At 38.1% G+C, this 19,305-nt stretch overlaps 1 protein-coding gene across 1 annotated transcript in view; it reads right to left on the bottom strand.

Moving 5' to 3' along the window:
* Positions 1–10,651: 10,651 nt before the first annotated feature.
* Positions 10,652–19,305, bottom strand: part of LOC139201338 (chemokine-like protein TAFA-5) — a 38,804-nt gene continuing 30,150 nt past the window's right edge. The window contains exon 4 of the mRNA XM_070830626.1: positions 10,652–10,735. Within this exon, the coding sequence (XP_070686727.1) occupies positions 10,727–10,735 (9 nt within the window). The 3' untranslated portion in view covers positions 10,652–10,726. The remainder of the gene's footprint in view (positions 10,736–19,305) is intronic.

Raw genomic sequence — 19,305 nt, 5'->3', positions numbered from 1 at the left:
ACAAAAGCAAAGGTTTTGGTTTTGTTCTGTTGGTCTAAAAAGCGAACAGAAAGCTGCAGCAGCCTCGTCAGGTACAGGGCACAATAATGTGGTTTTTGCACATTAAACCATGTAAATCAATTCTAGTAGGACCTCCAAGTAGAAATATGAACTTTAAAATGAACATAATATGAGACCTTTAACTCGTACAGGATCCTAACAGGGACAAACATATTGAGTTTACAATAAAGTAATAAAGATAATAAAGCAGTATTATTGTGCACCTCATCTAGGGCTCAATTACAGTTCACTGTTTTATTAACCTTAACCACAATCCTTCCCAAACCCAAACTGTATTTTACTTACTATGCACAGAAATTGTGAAAAACAAACACTTTCTGAAATGCTTCAATACTGGGCACAACAGTTTCTCCTCTGGAGCTGATGAAGTTCTCTAATCTAGATAAATAAATAAATATCCATTTCAGTTTTAAAATGGTTCTGTTCAGGATTGAGAAGCCAAACTACAGCCATGAATGTGCGTGATGACTGGAAAAATGAACAATTTTGTGTCCGTGTCTGTGTGTCTGTGTGTGTACAGTCTGAAAATATGAAAATTTATGCGCATCATATCCTTCAAACATAAAGCTCCTGAGCTTCAATTATTCAAACAGAAAACCCTCCGACACACACACACACACACACACACACACACACAGTGTATATGTACTGCGTGCTGTATATAGTGTGTAACATAACTCAAAATGGCATTACTCAGGCATAGAAGCCTGCATGTGTCTGATAAAGTGTGTGTGAGTATCTCATCATGCTAATGTTACATGTAGGATGAGAGCTGCATTTTTCATGCCCCCTGCATCCATTGCAGCTCCACTCTGAGGCCGATACAGTGGTCGTTTATTATCAGTGGCGGTGAGCCGAGCGCTCGTCCTGCAGACTGAATGTGACCGGCAGACACAGCTGTGAGTGCAGGGTGATAAAAATGAGAACATCAACACTTTATCTGCTGTATAATCCTGTTGAGGTCAATGAAAAACTGATCTGACAGAGTTTCTCTTCATATTCTGATATCTTAACTCCAAAGAAGTGTGTGTTGTTCTGTGTTTTCTGTGGTTGAACAGACTGTTTCCTCGCAGTGTTTAAGATGTTGAGATTCATATAACATAAATATCACCTGGTGTCTCTGGTCCCACACAAGCTCTGAGCAGGTGCATTGAACAAATCAATGACTGGCTGTACAGCTATTGTCAGCACTTTGCTTCAGTCGTTACTACAAACCAAGCCAGATATCTTGGTGTAATCAGGGTCTCAAAAAACATCTACATTGAGACAATTTGAAAATCTCTTTACTATCAGTAATATAATATATCAAGAGTGAATGCACCTCTGTGTCTTAATAAGAGCTGACAGGATGTAATGGGCTTTTTAAAGGAGCTGGCAAAATATCTCTTTACTTTGCAAAACAATAACAAGAAACATCTTAATATTTCTGCTAATTTGCAAATACAAAGTACAGTAGAAGTTGATGGCTGGTGGGGGACAAACTGGAAACTTGACTTGATAATGGCACTAGATTAAAATCCAGATGATCACCACAGATATTTCACATTATACTGAGGACAACATGGATATACATACAGGAAATTTCATGACAGCTTGGATATGTTAGCCTGGAATACAGAGGTGTAAAGACATTACCATGCATAAATATTCTTGTGTGTATGCAGCTCGTAAATTCAGGGTTGTGTGGGAATGCGTTGCTGTAATATTTCACTCTATTAGCTCTGCTCTGGACTCTCAATCATATTTTCAGAATAAGAGTCTTCATTTTGTTTCTCTATGACTTAGCAGAGTGGCCCTGAGGTTTTCTTCCAGATTCCCACACTGGTCTTTATGGCTTAGAAACACTGCTGGAATATCAAACGTGAGCGCACACACACACACACACACACACACACACCACACACAACACACACACACACCAAGCCTCTCACAACGCGGGTCACATTTTACTGGCATCATGTCAGTGAGGCTGGCAGGGTTTAATAGAGCTCTGCAGAGCTTTGCCAAGTCTGGTTTTAACATTCACAGACTGGTTCACAGACCCAGAGAGGAAATTTACATCAGGACTGCGAGGCTCCAGATGAAAACACCTCTAATGTGTTTGTGGTGAGAAAAGGCAGCTCTGTCAGAAATCATGTCCTTTAACTCAAAGTGTAAAGTGACAGCACAGAACAATAATCATTTGTTATTATTTATTAGATGATCACATCAGCAATTAAAAAGGTCAAAATTTCCAGGCATAATCAATTTGCCATCAGCAGTGAAGTAACTCCATGTAAATCTAAACTGTGGTAAACTTTGGCAGTGGCACTGACAGTAATGACGGTGCCATTTAAATAAAACTGCCTGCTGATCTATATATTGACATGGGAAGATAAAATAAATACATACAATTAGAAATAATAGTCCATGATAATAAAGGGACAAAGATGAACCCTTCAGGAGGTCTTCCAAGTCAGGTATTAACTATATTTTGATTTAGATTTTGTGTAATTATCTATAATGAAGTTGCTGCGTATTAGCTGTGAGTCGGAGTATAAAGTGCTCCACAAGGTTTACTGACAGTTATCAGACAGGAGTCGAGAGTTCAAACACATCTTTTGAAGAAAACTGTGCAAACTTGTTGTCACATTAGCGATCGTGAGCTATTAACACCAAGCGGCGCTAGCGTTTTCCCAGGCAGTGTGGTGGCGGTTAGCTTGTCTGCAGTGATATCTCTTAAAAGGTGTCTGACAGTTCAAAAACACCAACAGTCAGATATTCAGACAAGTGCAGGGTTATTTTCATTATCAATTAATTTGCTGAGCATTTTCTCAGTTAAACACACACACGCACACACAGCAGCAGAGATGTAATAGAAGGTGTTAATGTATTCAGGTTGTTAGTGATGTTAAATGGAGCCTGACGACTGGCTGACATCAGCTCAACTCCCTGCAGCCATGAGGACAGACAGGGAGGAGAGGGAGGAGAGGGAGAGGGAGAGGGGGGAGATATCAAAGTGTTGGTGATATTACTGTTTAATTTAAGCATTACATCAATCAAGAATCTGTGCTTTACACTGTATAAAGAGTAATGATTGAGGATTTTACTGTCAAGATTTGGAAGAAACTCCTTTTTTCATGCCACATCATCATTTTATAGTGGAAAATAATTGTTATCTTCCTCATTGATTAATCTGTCATTTAAATTGAATGCGATTAACTGTTCGGTCTACAAAACATCAGAAAATCTAAAACCTCAGTTTCCAGACTCCTTAACGACGCCTTCAAGTGTCTTTGTTTTGGTTGACCAAGAGTCCAAAAGCCAAAGTTATTAATTTTACAATGATATGAAACAGAGAAAAGCAGCAAATCCTCCTGATGGAGAGAATTTCTGCTTGATAAATGAAACATTTGCTTGGATAACACTGTAATACAGGTGCTCTAAGATATATTGATTAATGCTTATGAGTCAATGTCTGATTCATGAAAAATAAACCATGTATCAATGCATGCCCACATCAGCAACTCACAAAGAGTCTATCTGACTAAGTGAATGAGTCATAGATGACTTGCTATTAATTAAGTCTGCCATAATGAATTAATTCCCTATAAACATCTTACATTAATTAATACTGTGAATTCATGTGTTAATTACCACAGTGTTAGTGTTAGTCATGGATACCACTGTACCAGATGAACAGCCACATCTGTTTATTATCCATCGCCGTGTTGGTCATGGAACAGTTCAGGATTCAAAGGCAGGACATTGACCACATGCAGCCAGGTTCTGCTATTTCAGTAACTTGTTTAGATATTTGTGTGTACTCCAACTGACCTCTTCTTCAAACATGTTCTCTGACGTCGTATTCACCGTGCAACTGTCTAACAGACCTCAAACCTTCGTGATGACATGTGGCCTGTCAAGCAGTATCAAAACCAATAACCATAACCAAATATGTAGCTAATAATGAGCTAACAGTCATGTGCCTCACCAAGTAAAGTCATAATGTGAAAAATAATTTCACAAATGATTGGCTACTGATGATCTGTGATGATAATGATTAATTAAAACAGAAACAGCTGATCACGATTTCACTGTTAGACTGTAGGAATGAAAATAAAGTCAGTGCAGCCAAAAATTCACAATAAAATTAAATCATTTAGAGGTTTGCATTCTGCGGTCAAGACTTGTGAGCTAACTTTTATTATTGGTTATCATCATTAGAGTTTGCAACCATTGCAGTGACCATACGGTCAAGACCAACTGGGCAAATTTGACACCTTAATGTTTTTTCGCTTGTTTTGTGGCAGTGATGAGGCCAGAACTTGGCTCCAAACACCAGGAGACTGGCATGTCATGCAGTGCATTCCTTCCCTGACAACTGATGACGGTCTATCAAAGGGACCCCGACTGTGTTTGTCGCCCAGTCTGTTTATCCATTCAGTGGCTGAAAGGTGTAGCTTCAGGATTCCTACTGTTATGTGTCCTTTAAGCCTCTAAATAATAGACTTACACTTCAACCGTGTTCCTCCACTGTGGGGATCCACAAACCGCAGTGTGTGACTGACTCTAAAGTGGGTGTAGCCGGTGGCGGCTAATGCACCTCTATAAGCTCTCCATTCATCACCGAGCCTGGACACACATGCCTGATCACTATTAGTACAAGGTGCTCCCGTCCTCTTCTCTGTACAAGCTGTGGGACTGGATGTAGCTTCTCATCCTTCACTCCTAGTGTGCCAAAGACCCAATTTCTTCATCTCCTAGTTGTCTCCCTCGGCTATACTGTAATAAGAGTTACAGTTAATTATATGAAATTGCAAAAAACAAAAGATAACCCCAGTGGCGAGTACAAATACGTGCTTGGTATGCCTGTAATGGATCAAAATATATATTAGATATCATTAATTGCAAACGGAGGCAGCAGGCCAGCCTTGCAAGTACGGCACAGAGTCAACTGTCCCACAGCTGAAGAGTTTTAATATTTGCCAGGTGCTGTTGTCGTCATTTGCTCGCAGTTGGCAGAAGCTAACGTTTCTTTTAAAGAGGAGACTAAATACAGTCACAGTGGTGCTACTTACTGCCCCTAGTGCCCACCTTATTACTAAAACATCAAATATGAGCTGTATGTTCTGCTACGTCAGATCAACATCGACACATCTCCAAAACACCATTTCATGAGCTTGAGCGCTTTATCCTCTTTATCCAAAATGGGCCGAGCCTTTGTGATTCCACATGTGAATATTTAATGGAGACAGAGCCAACTCCGAGCTGTCGGCCCTTAAGTTACCGCTCGTTTGAGACAGAAACTGATCATTTAATAGCATAGTTATGTTTATTCCCATCTGCTAGTTTATTTAGAGGATTCAAGCTGATGTTTCTTTTTCATCTTACCTAGCCTCTTATTTTCTTTCTTATAAGTCTTTATAACTTATTACTTAGATCCTAAGCTGATTTATTTTGTTTTACTTGAGGGAACAGTAGTCTACAGGCTGCAATGGTTCAGTAATATCAGATTTTCACATGTAAGCTCTGTGCATGTGAGCGGATAAAGTCCCACCATACACACATGGATGTAAAGAAATCATCAGTCTGACAATGGCTGGTTGGAAAATTCTAACACACCACACAACCTTATTAGAAATTCAGATATCTGATCAGACAACACACAGGTGAAAGCCATCGGATGTCTTTTCATCGTCATGTCACGACCACATTATCTGACACAACATTCTCCTTCCTAGCAGTTTCTTTTTCTGAAGCTGTTTTATGAGGCTTGCAGTCGTCATTCGATACGTTTTTTATAGACACAGTTATATAATTACATGAATGCAAATAAACTAACCTTAACCCCAGTGTATTGCTCGACTGCTTGACCCAAAGTTCTGCCATGAGAATGCAGCAAAAGGCAGCACAGTAGGTCCCCTTCATGTCTGGGAAGTAGTTACAGACGGCTGGAGGTTAAAATTCAGGGACTAATACTGAGGTAATTAACACATGGACTTACAGTATTGATTAATGTTAGATGTTGAGAAGGTATTAATCCATGATGACAAATTTAATAAATAGCAACTCATGTATGACTCATTCTGTTAATCAGATAGACTCTTTATGGGTTACTGATGCAGTAAACAGACATTAACTCATTATGATCTGTGTGATAGTTAAGCATCAACGGATGTATATTAGAGCACCAGTATCATCAAGTGTGACTATCAAGTGATTATCAAATTTGTTACTGATTTTCTGTCAGTCACCTGGTTAATCAACTAATTGTTTCTCATCGTCTTTCACCAATATGACTCAATCCATCTGGACTCGTGGACTTTATCCATACGTACCTGAATGTGCTTGTCATCATCATCATCATATCAAGTCTTTGATGGCACTGGGCTGCAAGAGGATAAAATGCACTATGAAATGGAGTCAAATGTCAAATGCAGTACTGGCTTCTGTTGCTGACTAGAATGTGTGCAGGCCCTGCTTGAACCCTGCAGACACTTCAGTCGTTTCTCTCAGCCGCTCCGGTCATCTTCTCATGGTTTATTAAAAAATAGAAGCTAAACCACAGTATTTCATGGATTAGGGTTATCATTCATTGTCCATTACAATCCCAACAAATAAGTTCCTCGCTATCATCTCCCCTCTGTTCTTCCTCCCTGGGGTCCGTCCCCTGAAATGGCTGAAATGGTGACTGTGACACCATGTAGTATTTTGAAATGTTTTCCCAAACCATTCTTCTCTTAAACCATCTAGACTGATTATTATAACAACTGTGATCATGATTACCGCTGCATTCTTTTATAATTTCACATCCATATTGAGATACATAATGGGTTTCATGAGAGACGTCAGGAGAAGTCTGTAACTCTCTGCAGAAAGTGGTCTTGAGGCTCCTCGCTGAGAGTTTGCAGGTGCAGGAAAGTCCGAACATTTGGATCCATATGATTCATATAAAGGACATGTCAAAATTCACCGATGAAAGTGTAGACAGTTTCATTCAGCTGCTGCTCTGAATAGTCACTGATATGGATTTGAATAAAACGTACAAAGAGGAGGAGCAGATTTTACTGGTGATTTCCTGTTCTGTTTGTAAAAGTGGGCTAATAGTGCTGAGGGGGAGAAGTAGGCCAGAATAAAAAGTTAATAAATAAAAGAGGATAATGTAAGAGCAGTGAAGCCTCAGAGAGCTCAGCCTATATTCTGCTCAGTATTTTTAGTTCATCTGAAGCCTGAAAACTGACACATTCATCCGGTGAATTCAGCAGGAAAACGTCTGAAAATGTCTTAAGGCTTCAGTTTGACGGGGAAACCTCTGAGTCAGTAACACCCATCAGTCCGAGATCCTGAGCTGTGGATACAAATCACCTGCGTATAAACACGTACATGAGAGAGAGCATCTGTACGTTCACAGTAAACCACTGCAGAAGAAACATGACGAACTGCTAATTATTTTTGCGCTTATCTGTGTTATCTGAAGGTCAGGACATGATTATATTGTTTAGATATCGAATAATTATCTTGTGACTAATCTCATTATCTGAAGATATCAAACAACTTTTTATGACATTATGTCAAAACATTATCTCAAGGTTAAATCTTAATTATCCAACATTAATTTAGTTTTTCATTGCTTTATAGTTTTTCAGCAATAATAGTTTATGTTAATTCATACATCATATTGAAAAAGATGTCCTCTCCCACAATTACAGTTTTTGAAAGTTGGCTCTCTTCCAACTCATTTCACTGTTATACCTTTACTTTGTTAATACTTCTTTATTCTGTACTTATTATACAGACATACCAATTCAGCTCCTTTCAGAATTTACATTTTAGTTGATATTTCAAAGCACTTACACATGAACGTCCAGCTCCTTGCATCACCTCGCACCACATTTCCCTGCCACTTTACCTTCACTCGATATTTAGCCCTGAACTGACAAATCAGCATCACTCAGCAGTTGACATTTCCAGCTCCTTTTGGTAAATTATTCTTCAAAGGACACTTCAGCTCCTTTCAGCACTTCAGCTACTGATTCAGGTACATTTAAATAACATAAGATACGAATATCATTAAGAATATGGAGTTATTTTGTTGGGAACTGCAGATGATACCTTGATTAATGCTGCCTTTTTGTGGGGTGTTTGCATTTATGTGAGAAGTCAAGTACTAAACTGATTGAAGCTGCTTTATGTTGAGAAAACACAGTTGGGCGATGCCTTGTTTGAGAGGTATTAAATATTCCAAGTAACAAAGTCTTGATAACCACATTAATGTGTTGTTCTCTCAAACACAGTGAATGAACACAATCCTCCCTGAATCCACCTTACATTGAGAAAACTGTGTGCATTTTTAATCTGTTATTAGAAGAAAACCTTTGAGATGAAAACCAGATGAACTCGTGTTTTCTGTTTAATGAAAAATATGGGTCATGGTTGCAGAGCATCAAAACAGACACGGTGAGTTAATCTCCTCCAGTTGATGGTGACCGAGATGAATAAGGCAATGACCTACAGACACACTGCATTCTGGGATTTGGTGTACATAATCTACAATATCTGAAAAAAAACTGAATGTACCTTTCTCATAAAAAAGATTTATAAGTTGTAACTAATGACTATATTGATGCTAATTAAATAAAATGCTTTACAGCTTTAAAATCCCTTTCACTGTATTTTTTCTTTAAGTGAGTTTATTAACAATTTATTAATATTTACAACTGCAAATTTGATGGACTGTTGTAATATATATATATATATATATATATATATATATAAATGACTTACGCAGCCAAAGGGATTTTTCAGTACCCAACAAACTGATTTAGGTATTATTATATATTATATAATAGTTTATAACTTATCTATGAAGCATTAGTGAATTTTATCACGGTGTTTATTATCAATTAATAAAACCATTAGTTGCAACTTATAAATGCTTTATAAAGGGTCACTCCTCCTCCGTCGTTACTGAGAAGCTGAGTGAGCTTTGAACAGTGGTGATGTTCTTCTGCAGCTGGCTGTGAATCCAGTTTATGGTGAGTGAAATGTGTGTTAAATAAGGTTTTCTACAAAGATACAACATATAAAATTGTTAAATATAGAACTTTAGGATTTTGAAAATACATTTAATGCTTATTTCCCCCAAACAGACATGACAGCTCGGCCTCTAGTGTGAAATGGTTTGCTTTTTAAAACCTACCATGCTGACTGCATGTTGTCTGAATCTGGCACTGAAAAATGTAAAATCTGATTTAATGCATTATGTAGTCTGGTGGAGAAGAGCCAGAAATCATTGAGAATTGTGCAGTTTTTATGATGAAAAAAAAACTTTCCACACTGATATCAAGTTGGGTGTATTGTGAGTGGAAATTGACTGTCCACTAGGAGGCGCTATATTGCAGGAGCCTGCTGTTGTTTATGTAAACTCGTCAGAGGTGACACATAACACTTAGAATTTACAGCCATACTTGTGGCTCTGTGAAACTGTACTTTGGCACAGGGATACTTTGAACTAAATGCTAACATCCACATAGCTGCAAAGCCCATGGGAATGTAATTGGTTTTCCAGGTATTTAGACATAAGAAGTGTTGGACACATTAAATTTTGACTTGATGGTAGCATTCAATGAAAATTTAAGGGATGTCTGTGCCACTAGAAGTCGAAATATTTCATTCTGGACCAAAGTGGTGGACTGAAAAATCCCCAGAGACAAAAGGAAATCTGTTTACATCTGTTATTTATATTTTGATAAATTCAGTCATCAGGATATTCCATACTGTGGCTATTTCAGTAGTGGCTCACTCATCAGCTGTTTGAAGCAGCTGACTAGTAACATATATACCTACATAAATAGAACTGACAGTTTCATTAAGCAACCTCAGTGAAACTATGCAAACAAAACAATTATCATGTTTAAATTAACATCAAATTGGGTCAAAAGAGGCTCAAAACAGAGTTTTACGATATATTTTATTGTCTGACATCTATTTAGTGTCTGTATTCAATCTATATGTGTAACTGTATGAACATTTAATTTATGTGTTTTTCTATAAAAGTACATTCACCTGGTTACCATGTTAGATGTTTTTCCTGCCCTGGCTGACTGATAGTTACTGCAGATCGCCCCTAGTCTTTAAAATATGTCCTCAGGTGTTAAAAGTGCACAAAGTTTAATGTTTTTATCATAAAAATGCCTGATATGATTTTTCACCTTCTCCATCCGACTGATGTTCAGCACATCAACAGCTTCTCCTCACACAGATACATGTTTTATCATTAACTCATATACAATTTTAATTTGCTCAGTTAAGTCACTTACTGTATAATATCACAATGTGTTCATTTCTTTACATGGATATGGTGGAGTGGGGGGAGGGGGGCCTCTGAAGGTCTCCGCCCCTTTTTAAAACGTCTCATCGTTGGCTCTGTTCATCTTTGGTCTGTAAAAACGAAACAGAGTTTTGTGCCAAACAAAATAAATCGATCCAGCAGTTTGTCATAGTCTGCTTTTCAAATCTCCTGGAAAATAAACGGAGTCACTTTCTTTCCAGAAAGAAGAACTTCAGGCTGCAGTTTCCGCAGGTCACCCAAGCATGAAGCAGAGAGGCTCCGCATGGCGATGATGGCCGATGGACGATGAGAACCAGTGTTTCTCTGGGGAGAGTCTTGTCCTCGCCGCCGCTGTCAGGAGACCTGGAGGACAGAAATAAGCAGCATTAGGAGAACATCTGTCACAACCAATCAGAGCGTCAGACAAGACTTTCAGATACATGGTGAGCTCATGTGTCAGTATGAAATATATATACAGTATATATTATGTAGAATATTTTCATTTCAGAGTAATGTAAATTACATTATGTGACTGGATGATTATTGATGCATTAATGTGTACATTAGTTTTTGATGCAACTTTTTATGATTTTTTATATTTCATACATTTTCTAATATTAGTAGCTTGTGAACTTCCCCCAGAATCTTTTTTTATCTTCCATAATAATAACGCATCGTAATTTATATATTACATTATATTTTGCATAATTATTATCTGAAAATACAGTAAACAATAAAGGTTTTCGAATACATAAATAATAGTGTAAAGTGGAATTACGTATTTGCAGAACGTGGAAATAGTAATTTTTATATATAATTATACTACATATAATAAATATTATAGTAAATGAATGCAACAAAATAGCATATGCCCATTTATGAATATATAAAACAACTGATTATAAAGAAACTAGTTGATGTTGAGTATATTTATAGTAATTTTGTCATCTGGATTCTTTTCAAATAAAATACAATGTACAAGAAGTTTTTAGTTTTTAGTTCTCAGTGTACACGGGAACAAAATTTGTTCTTTTAGTGCCACAGTTTACACAACGAACCCCAACAAGGACTACAACAACTTCGTTTTCACATCACCCAAAGAATCTCTGCACATTTTACATGTTAAATTATCAACATCAAACACAGGTATGCTGCAAAAGACAATGAGCCTTTTACATAGAATTAAATAAGATAAACACGTTACCGACAGTACAATTCAAGTTGCTTTCATTAGATCAAGTACATGAGTTATCTATGCCAAATAAACTAAAAGCTTCAAAATTGCTTCTACAAATGAAATCTATAAAGGGATAAAAATAAAGTAATTGATAAGGGTCCAACAGATTGATTAAAAACGTCCTCCACAGCAGCTCAGTTTGAGTCTCCTCAGCTTCACGTTTTACTTCCAGCTGCTGTCGGCAAGCGTCTTGAGTTTAGAAACTCTGCTGGGCTTCATTAGGGAAAATGGGCCTCACACAGACCGCAGAATTAAAAACCACAAAGTCCTTCATCCAATTAAAGCAGCTGAGCTGGAACTCGGGCGGAATACAGAGTCACTGACAGGATGGGAATTTATACAACAGCACGTCTCTGCATGTGAGAGGAGCAGGAAACAAGCGGAGTAAATGAGGAGCAGAAACATCAACTCTACAGACAATTTTCAGAAAAACATCATGAAAGTACAGCTAACTTCAAACATTAAAAAGAATGCCGCAGTTGCTTTTAAAACAACCTTTCCTGGAAATTAAAAGTTTGACTATAAAGTTTAAGACAAAGAATGAAAGACGCCGACCAAACCTGAAGTCAGCAGTATTGACTTAACGATCTTACAGAATTGAATTTTATATTAGACCTCATTGCTGCTACATTCATTATTCAGCTGTTCAGCTACAAACACAAAACTACACAGATGTTTTTCACATAATTATCAGCTTTTACTTTTTATTTTCACAGTTTCCAGCGGCTGTAATCGTTATTTCATCCACTGACAATGTGAAAACAATGTGATAGCAGTTGCTGATGAACAGAGAATTATCACCTGAATCTGCAGCTCCCATCGGTTTTACAGAGCTTTATGGTGCGTTTCCGCTCATGCTTGGATGTTCAGCAAACAGCATGTACTGTTTTGCTCCAAGAAATACTCAAAAAACTCACTGTGCACTGCCTGCTCAGCACCAAATCTCAGACAAACACAGCTAGAAACTAGCTGGTGAGCATAATAGAGCATTTACTGCCTAAAGAGCCAGATATTTTCCTCAGGAATTGGGTAAGACCAAAAACAGTACTAAAGCAGAGTGAATGTTGACTCAAAATGAATGATTTTGATTGCTCCATAACTTTACCATATCAACTTAAAGGGTAACATGACACTGTTGTGTTGATAGGTTCTTTCTACTGCCCCAAAAAAGCCAAAACTCAGTTACTGCTGGTTTAACTTTGTATCTCAAAGTGTCTTCAATTGATTTTTGGCTCATACGGGTTATGAATTGAACTGCAACATTCAGTTTTTTTTTTGTTTTGGTCTCTGAAAATTCCTGTCAAAACATTTGGCTCTTCAGCAGTTTTGCCCTGAATCAGTTGGAGTAACTTTTGGGTCATTAGCAAGCTGATTTTCAGATGTTATGTACAGCTGAGTGTCATCTGCATAGCACTGAAAATTGGTATTGTTCTTACAGACGATGGCCCACTGTAGTGACTGAAAAGCAGCAGATCCAGGACAGAGCCTTGTGGTGCTCCATATGAAATGTCTGTTTATCATGATGAGAGGCGCTGAATTGCCATCTTTACAACCTATCAATGTTTTAATCAAAAATATCAAAGGCTGCACTGGGTCCTACTGAAAACCTACTGGTACTTGTCAAACAAAGTGTTTTTGTGTAAATTGTGTAAATTTTTGTTTTTTAGAATAAAGCTAGAGATTTTCTATATTTGTCTTATTGCCAACACATCCCATGTGCAGACCCGAAACCAACAATGTGTTAAGTCATTCACTTAATGCTTTCTGACTTGTTTGTGGCTCCCTCGCCCATTGGTTCCCACTGAAGACGTAAATCTTTAAAATCAACCCACAAATTTACTTTCTAAAAGAAAGCTCATTAATATACAGTACAATTGGGCACTTTAGTTTTTAACAAACGTTACTCCAACAGGATGAAGAAGTGCATTTGTTGGGGACTATTTTCAATGGTGGACTAATTAATAACTAAATAATAATTTCATGCTCTGGTAAGCAACCAACAGAAGGACGGTGTATGTGGGACTGAGTCAGAATAAACCATAGTGTGTGTGTGTTCATAGTAATGAAAGAAAATGTCACCCACTATGGCTCACTGATGTGTTTTAATAGTGTATTAGGCTGGATACACACGCAATACTCGGTAGTGGGATTAATTCATAATGAATCTTTGTGAGATTTTTTGACTAGAAGCAAAGAAATTTATATTGCTAGACTTGTATTTTTTTTTGTAATTGATGTTAACTTTCCATTTTAGCTGCATTATCACCAAAAAATATATAAAAATGCTAAATTTCCCCTCCTGAATTAATCATAAACTCTGGTGTTTTTATGGTGAACTACACTGCAATTTCACTTGACAGAAGCTCCACCCCACATGTGAAGACACCGTCTCATAGCATTTGGACATGTCCTCCTGAAGGCTCTGAGACTCCGATTAAAATCATGAAGCCCTGGGGACAAGCGGGGACACTTCATTTCTGTCCCCACTGTGGAGGCAGAGCTCTCTGTAATTGCTTCCAGGTGAAGACTCACAAGAAGAAGAAGCAGCAGCAGCAGCAGCAGTGGCAGCACCTCTGAGCTGCTCACCCCTGAATTATTCATGTCCATCCTGTTTGACTGCAGCTGGAATCCTAAAAGAGCCGGAGGAGTCAGACAAGGACGAGCTGGATTACACCACTAGAACCATACATCACTCTGAAACAGCATCAACATTCAGGCCTTCCCTAAACGCTCCACTCACAGCTGATTAAACATGGAGGTGAAGGTGTGTTTGGAACATTTCGAATGTGTTGCAGTGAGAGCACAAGGGAAATGTCTTTGTAGGAAAAGGAGGCAACACGATACACTCTCTGCTGCTGCTGCTGCTGCTGCTGCTGCTGCTGTGATACACTGAAATGAAAACCAAAATAATCACACAACATGAAAACTGTTTCAGTTGTTCAATCTTGTTCTGAAGGATGCATTAGTTTGACCCTTTGGACAACAACAACTGAACTAGAACCACGGTAAAGAAGCAGTGTTGGCCTGGTTACTAACAAACTCTGGTACGGTTTGGTTGTGGTCCATCTGACCATGATCTGACTGCAACTAACTGCAGCAAGCATTACGTGTTTTTGTATTAAACCAGCTCCTTTAGACAGATGTGCTTTGCAATGTCCATTCATTCCTGTACCGTCTTAATATGCACCTGCAGCAACTTCATCTTCAGCAAATGCATCCCACATAGTTGTACCTCCACAATTTATTTCTCAAACAGAACAACAGGTGTCTTCTCTTCTTTCTCTTTGTCTACTTTCAGGAGTTTCCCACATGGAAATCAAGTAATTGCAAATTTCCCCAATGTGGGACGAATAAAGGTTTATCTTATCTTATCTTATCTTAATTAGAGAGCAGTTGTCTGTCACAGACGTGTCTGTGTGAGCACAAAATTGGTCCGTGATTCAGAGCACAGCAAATAAACGTACGTGTCAAGGACTTAAAATGTGCCATCAGTGTTTCTTATATCTCTGGAGCACTGTCTTATAACTTATAATATGTATAGTAACCTGACTTGCTGATTGATTGCATTGTATTTTGAAATAAAGTAAAATAAAAATCTATTACATACACTGATGCTGGCATAAGTAAAGGGGAAACTGAACAAAATGTTCAAGGGGTTTAGAGGAAACATCACTCATTGTATCATATCAGTCAAGGCTCAGAGCATCGCCATCCAGAGTCACCACTTCCAACTTTTGGAATATTTTTGTGGAATTCTTAAGTATAAAACAAAATCGATTGAATGTTATCAAATGTGAATCCAGTATCCTTTTCCTTTTGAATCCCATACTGGATCTTAACTATGTTTAGCTTCAAAATTTGCATGCAGGAGAAGATACAACAAGTTGAATTAATATGTGTGTGACACTGAAATAACAGCTGGATCCTACTGACCTTAACACCATAACTCTCTACTACTTTATTCAAATCCTAGAGGTCCTATTTCACAACTATGAAGTAGGTCAGCATCAATTATTGAACTGATATGAATGAAAGTTAAACCGGGAGACTTTCCTAGAACTGATACATCATAGATTATTACTCTGGAAGTGTTGCCACTTGTTGGACTCACAAAAAAATCTTTAGCTGAGTACAGACATGCAGAGAGCTCATTACAGAATGAACATTAATCATCTAAAGCTGCAGCCAGTGACGGCTGCCATTTAACCAAAAAAGTGATGTTGTCAGTACTATTTAAAAATGATTATTTCTACATATTACTACATTATTCCAATGGTAATAAAAATGATGTTTTTCTCAAACCTACCAGCTGCCAATCTGCTACAATATTTCAACTTGAATGATTGTAGAAACATGGGAACCTGTCTGTCTGGATCTGATCCTGCTGCTGACTGACTCTGATTTCACTGATTTGAAGTAAAATCAGACAAAAACAATGACGTAGACATATTGTCTGTCATGTGACTGCCTTCAGACCCCTCTGACTGTTTACAAGGAGGCTTCAGTCAGACTGACCCCTGATAGTTTCTATGTGAGCAGAAAACAAGGTGAAAACAACCAGCTGCATTCGTTCATGTTCCTCAAAAAAAATTACAGGATTATCCAGTCTCTGAATTTGCATCATGCCCTGTTCACATTCACCTTCTCTCCAAGGAGAATTGGATTTCTGTCTGATTGAACAGACTGTGATTTGTTCCTCTGTCTTTTTCTCCCAGTTTGAAATAAATTCAAAGTACCTCTTGCAGGTTTCAGGCTTAAACACACAAACACACACGAACATACAAAAACATACAGACAGGTAAAGTCACACACTTTTTAGTCAAGGACGGTTATGTTGTGAAAAAAAGAAAAAAACTCCAGGTGAGCTGATGCAGTGTGCTGCAAATGAGTTTTGCTTTCTGCTGCGTCGCCTGATTACACCTTTGCAACGGCAAATTACACCCTCGCTCCACAGACGGTAATGATCGTATACGAATGTTAGAAATGAGATGTTTTCAGCTGCTCTAAGCTGATTATTCAAAGAGATGAACAGCAGCGAGCAGGTCTATCATCTTCATCTCTATAAAAGCACCTCCATCATCACCAGCTCATACTTTAAGAACTTTATTTTAAATTCCAATGAAGACCCAAAGTGCCCAAAGACATCATATCTATCGGACTCAAAGAGAACATGTTTTAATCACCTTTAAAGCTACTTAAACCTGGAATACCTGCTTTCTCTGGCCACTTGAAGGCTGTGGAAACACAACATTGACATATCATCACAATTTAAATTGATATGACACAGTTGCTTTTTACCAATCCAGCACTTGCAAAGCAACATTTCATTCCACTTTCATTTGAATTTCGTCTCCGGCCACCTGATGAATGTAAATTGGATTGGATTCACTCTCTTTTTGTTTTTAGTCTCTACCAGCTCCAGAGAGAAATATCTTTATCTTTAGCTGTTAAATGCCACACTACTTTATGTTCACTAGAGTCGAAAGAAAAAGAAAATAAAAATGTTGATGTTGATGTTTCCAGATTCTACATCAAGTCCATTTGCAGTCAACCCTGCAATATATTAACAAAAAGACTGATCATAAAAACAACAGCAACATCAACAACAACTCACCTTTATCATGAACTGTAAATTTGGAAAAAGTCAAGCTGTATGAATGAAAAAATAAAGTATAAAAAAATGAATGAATTAATAGATATATATATATATAAATAACAGCAACATAATGCATGTAACATCATCAACAGCTGTTTTATCTTTATCATCATAAAGTGAAAAGTCCATAGCCATGAAGATACCAACTACACTCTGAAACAACATTAGTATTTTATGCCATTTTTTACAACAAATAGTTGAAATCAACTAATTTCAGGCCGTAGTTTTGTTACAAATGCTGGTGGTTCTGGAGGGATAAACTGGTCTTCAAACGGGCCTCATTCTCTGATCCAGATCTTCACTCAAACCCTCACAGATCCCAACTGGATGTCGTCAGCCTCAGCAGGGGTGATCTGACTGTTCAGAGTTTTGATCAAAATAATCAACACTTCCTGTCTCCTGCTGTTGACTTCACTAAAGCAGCTGCCACCACACGATTTAAACCTGCCGGCCCAATGGGATCAATTACAGGAAGAGGATCAGAACGCAGCAACTGTCATGCATCACTCTCTTCTTTTCCCCCGATGGGACAGAGCTTTTAATTCACAGCCAGGTGTTTAAACAAACAGGAAACAAACAGAGATTCACTGAAAACGCAGCAGCAGAGTCAGTTTACTGAAGGTGTGCACAACCTGAGGTGGAGTAACCATGTACACATACTGCAGTGCCTTTTTGTTCTCGGTCTGTTTTCTCTGGTTTCATCCGCCCCTCAGTTCTTCACATCTGCGCTAAGATAACTGGCTCCTAACTGTAGCTTTATATTTAAAATGCAGACACGAGGTTCGTACTGACTTTCTCACCTCAATCTGGGCGAGAAAGTGAATCAGCACACTTCACAAATTGTCGACCTATGCCTCTAACTGTCCAATTATATTTTCTTTAGATATTATCTTCCTAAATGATGGTTGAAAGCCTTCTTCACTCTGCCACGGTATCGTTCTGGAGGGAGTAATTCTTCTTTCCTTTATCGCAATGAACTTCACAAAGATTTGTAAACAGAAAGAATCAGATACTAAAACTCACCTGTGAGCTTAGTGATTTTAGCCATTAAGTCCAGTCGTAAAGGATGGTATTGGTGTTTCAGTTCGACGCAAAAGAAGTAACTAACATTAGTGTAGGTTGCTATGGCAACAAAATGCCACATAAAAAGGTGAAATCGCACAGAGATGAACTCTGAGTTTGACTGATCTGACTGAACAATCGGAAATGAAAACACTTCAGAGCAGCTTCACCAAGTTCAACCCAATTCAGGTGAGTCTCTATGTTTGAAGTGCAGGTGAACAGTCATTGATGGAGAAACACAAACACACCAAACCAACAACCCAACATCGGCCAGAGAAGATTGTGTGTGGTGACGCAGGAAAGACAAACAAGACATTTAACGTTACCGATGTGTCCAAACAGCTGTGACTTTGTGAGTTTCACAAAATCCTGACGACAAAGTCCACCTCCCAAACTAAACTGAACAACATTTACGCCAACTAAGCTACACATTCACAATTTTGAGTGTCCTGATCCTTTAAATTCACAGCCTGACTGAAACTGAAACTTACATTAAGTTGCCTCTAAAAGTCAAAATAAGTTGGTTTCTGCTGTTGACCTTTTGGCTGAAAAATTCAGACACATTTGAGCTGTGACTGTAAACTGGATTTTGCGGTAACCCCGTTACGCGGCACGTGTAAACACGTTGTCCGATATCCGGAGTGACCTGATTAATCTGGAGTGGCCTGGTTTCTTGCGTGCATGTAAACACACTGAGTGAACCTCGCCTCCCAAACAGTAAACAGCTAAGAAGAAGACTGAATGACAAAATGTACCACTCAGTCTTAATATCGCTGATGATTTTGAAGAAGATGTAAACACGAGATGTAATAATAATTTAGCTGTTTTCAGAGACCCAAACGTTGCAGTAAAATAAAAGCAATAAAAACATCAAAACCAACCAATCAGTCGCCGATGTTGGCGTCTGCAGCTTATTTTCACAAGCTCAATTGATATCAAACAAACAAATTAATAGGAGACTGACACAAGAGGCAGATA

The sequence above is a fragment of the Pempheris klunzingeri genome, chromosome 5, assembly GCF_042242105.1.
Source record: "Pempheris klunzingeri isolate RE-2024b chromosome 5, fPemKlu1.hap1, whole genome shotgun sequence".
NCBI lineage: Eukaryota > Metazoa > Chordata > Actinopteri > Acropomatiformes > Pempheridae > Pempheris > Pempheris klunzingeri.
The sequence above is the reverse complement of the archived record's forward strand: the minus strand, read 5'-3'. Positions and strand labels throughout refer to the sequence as shown.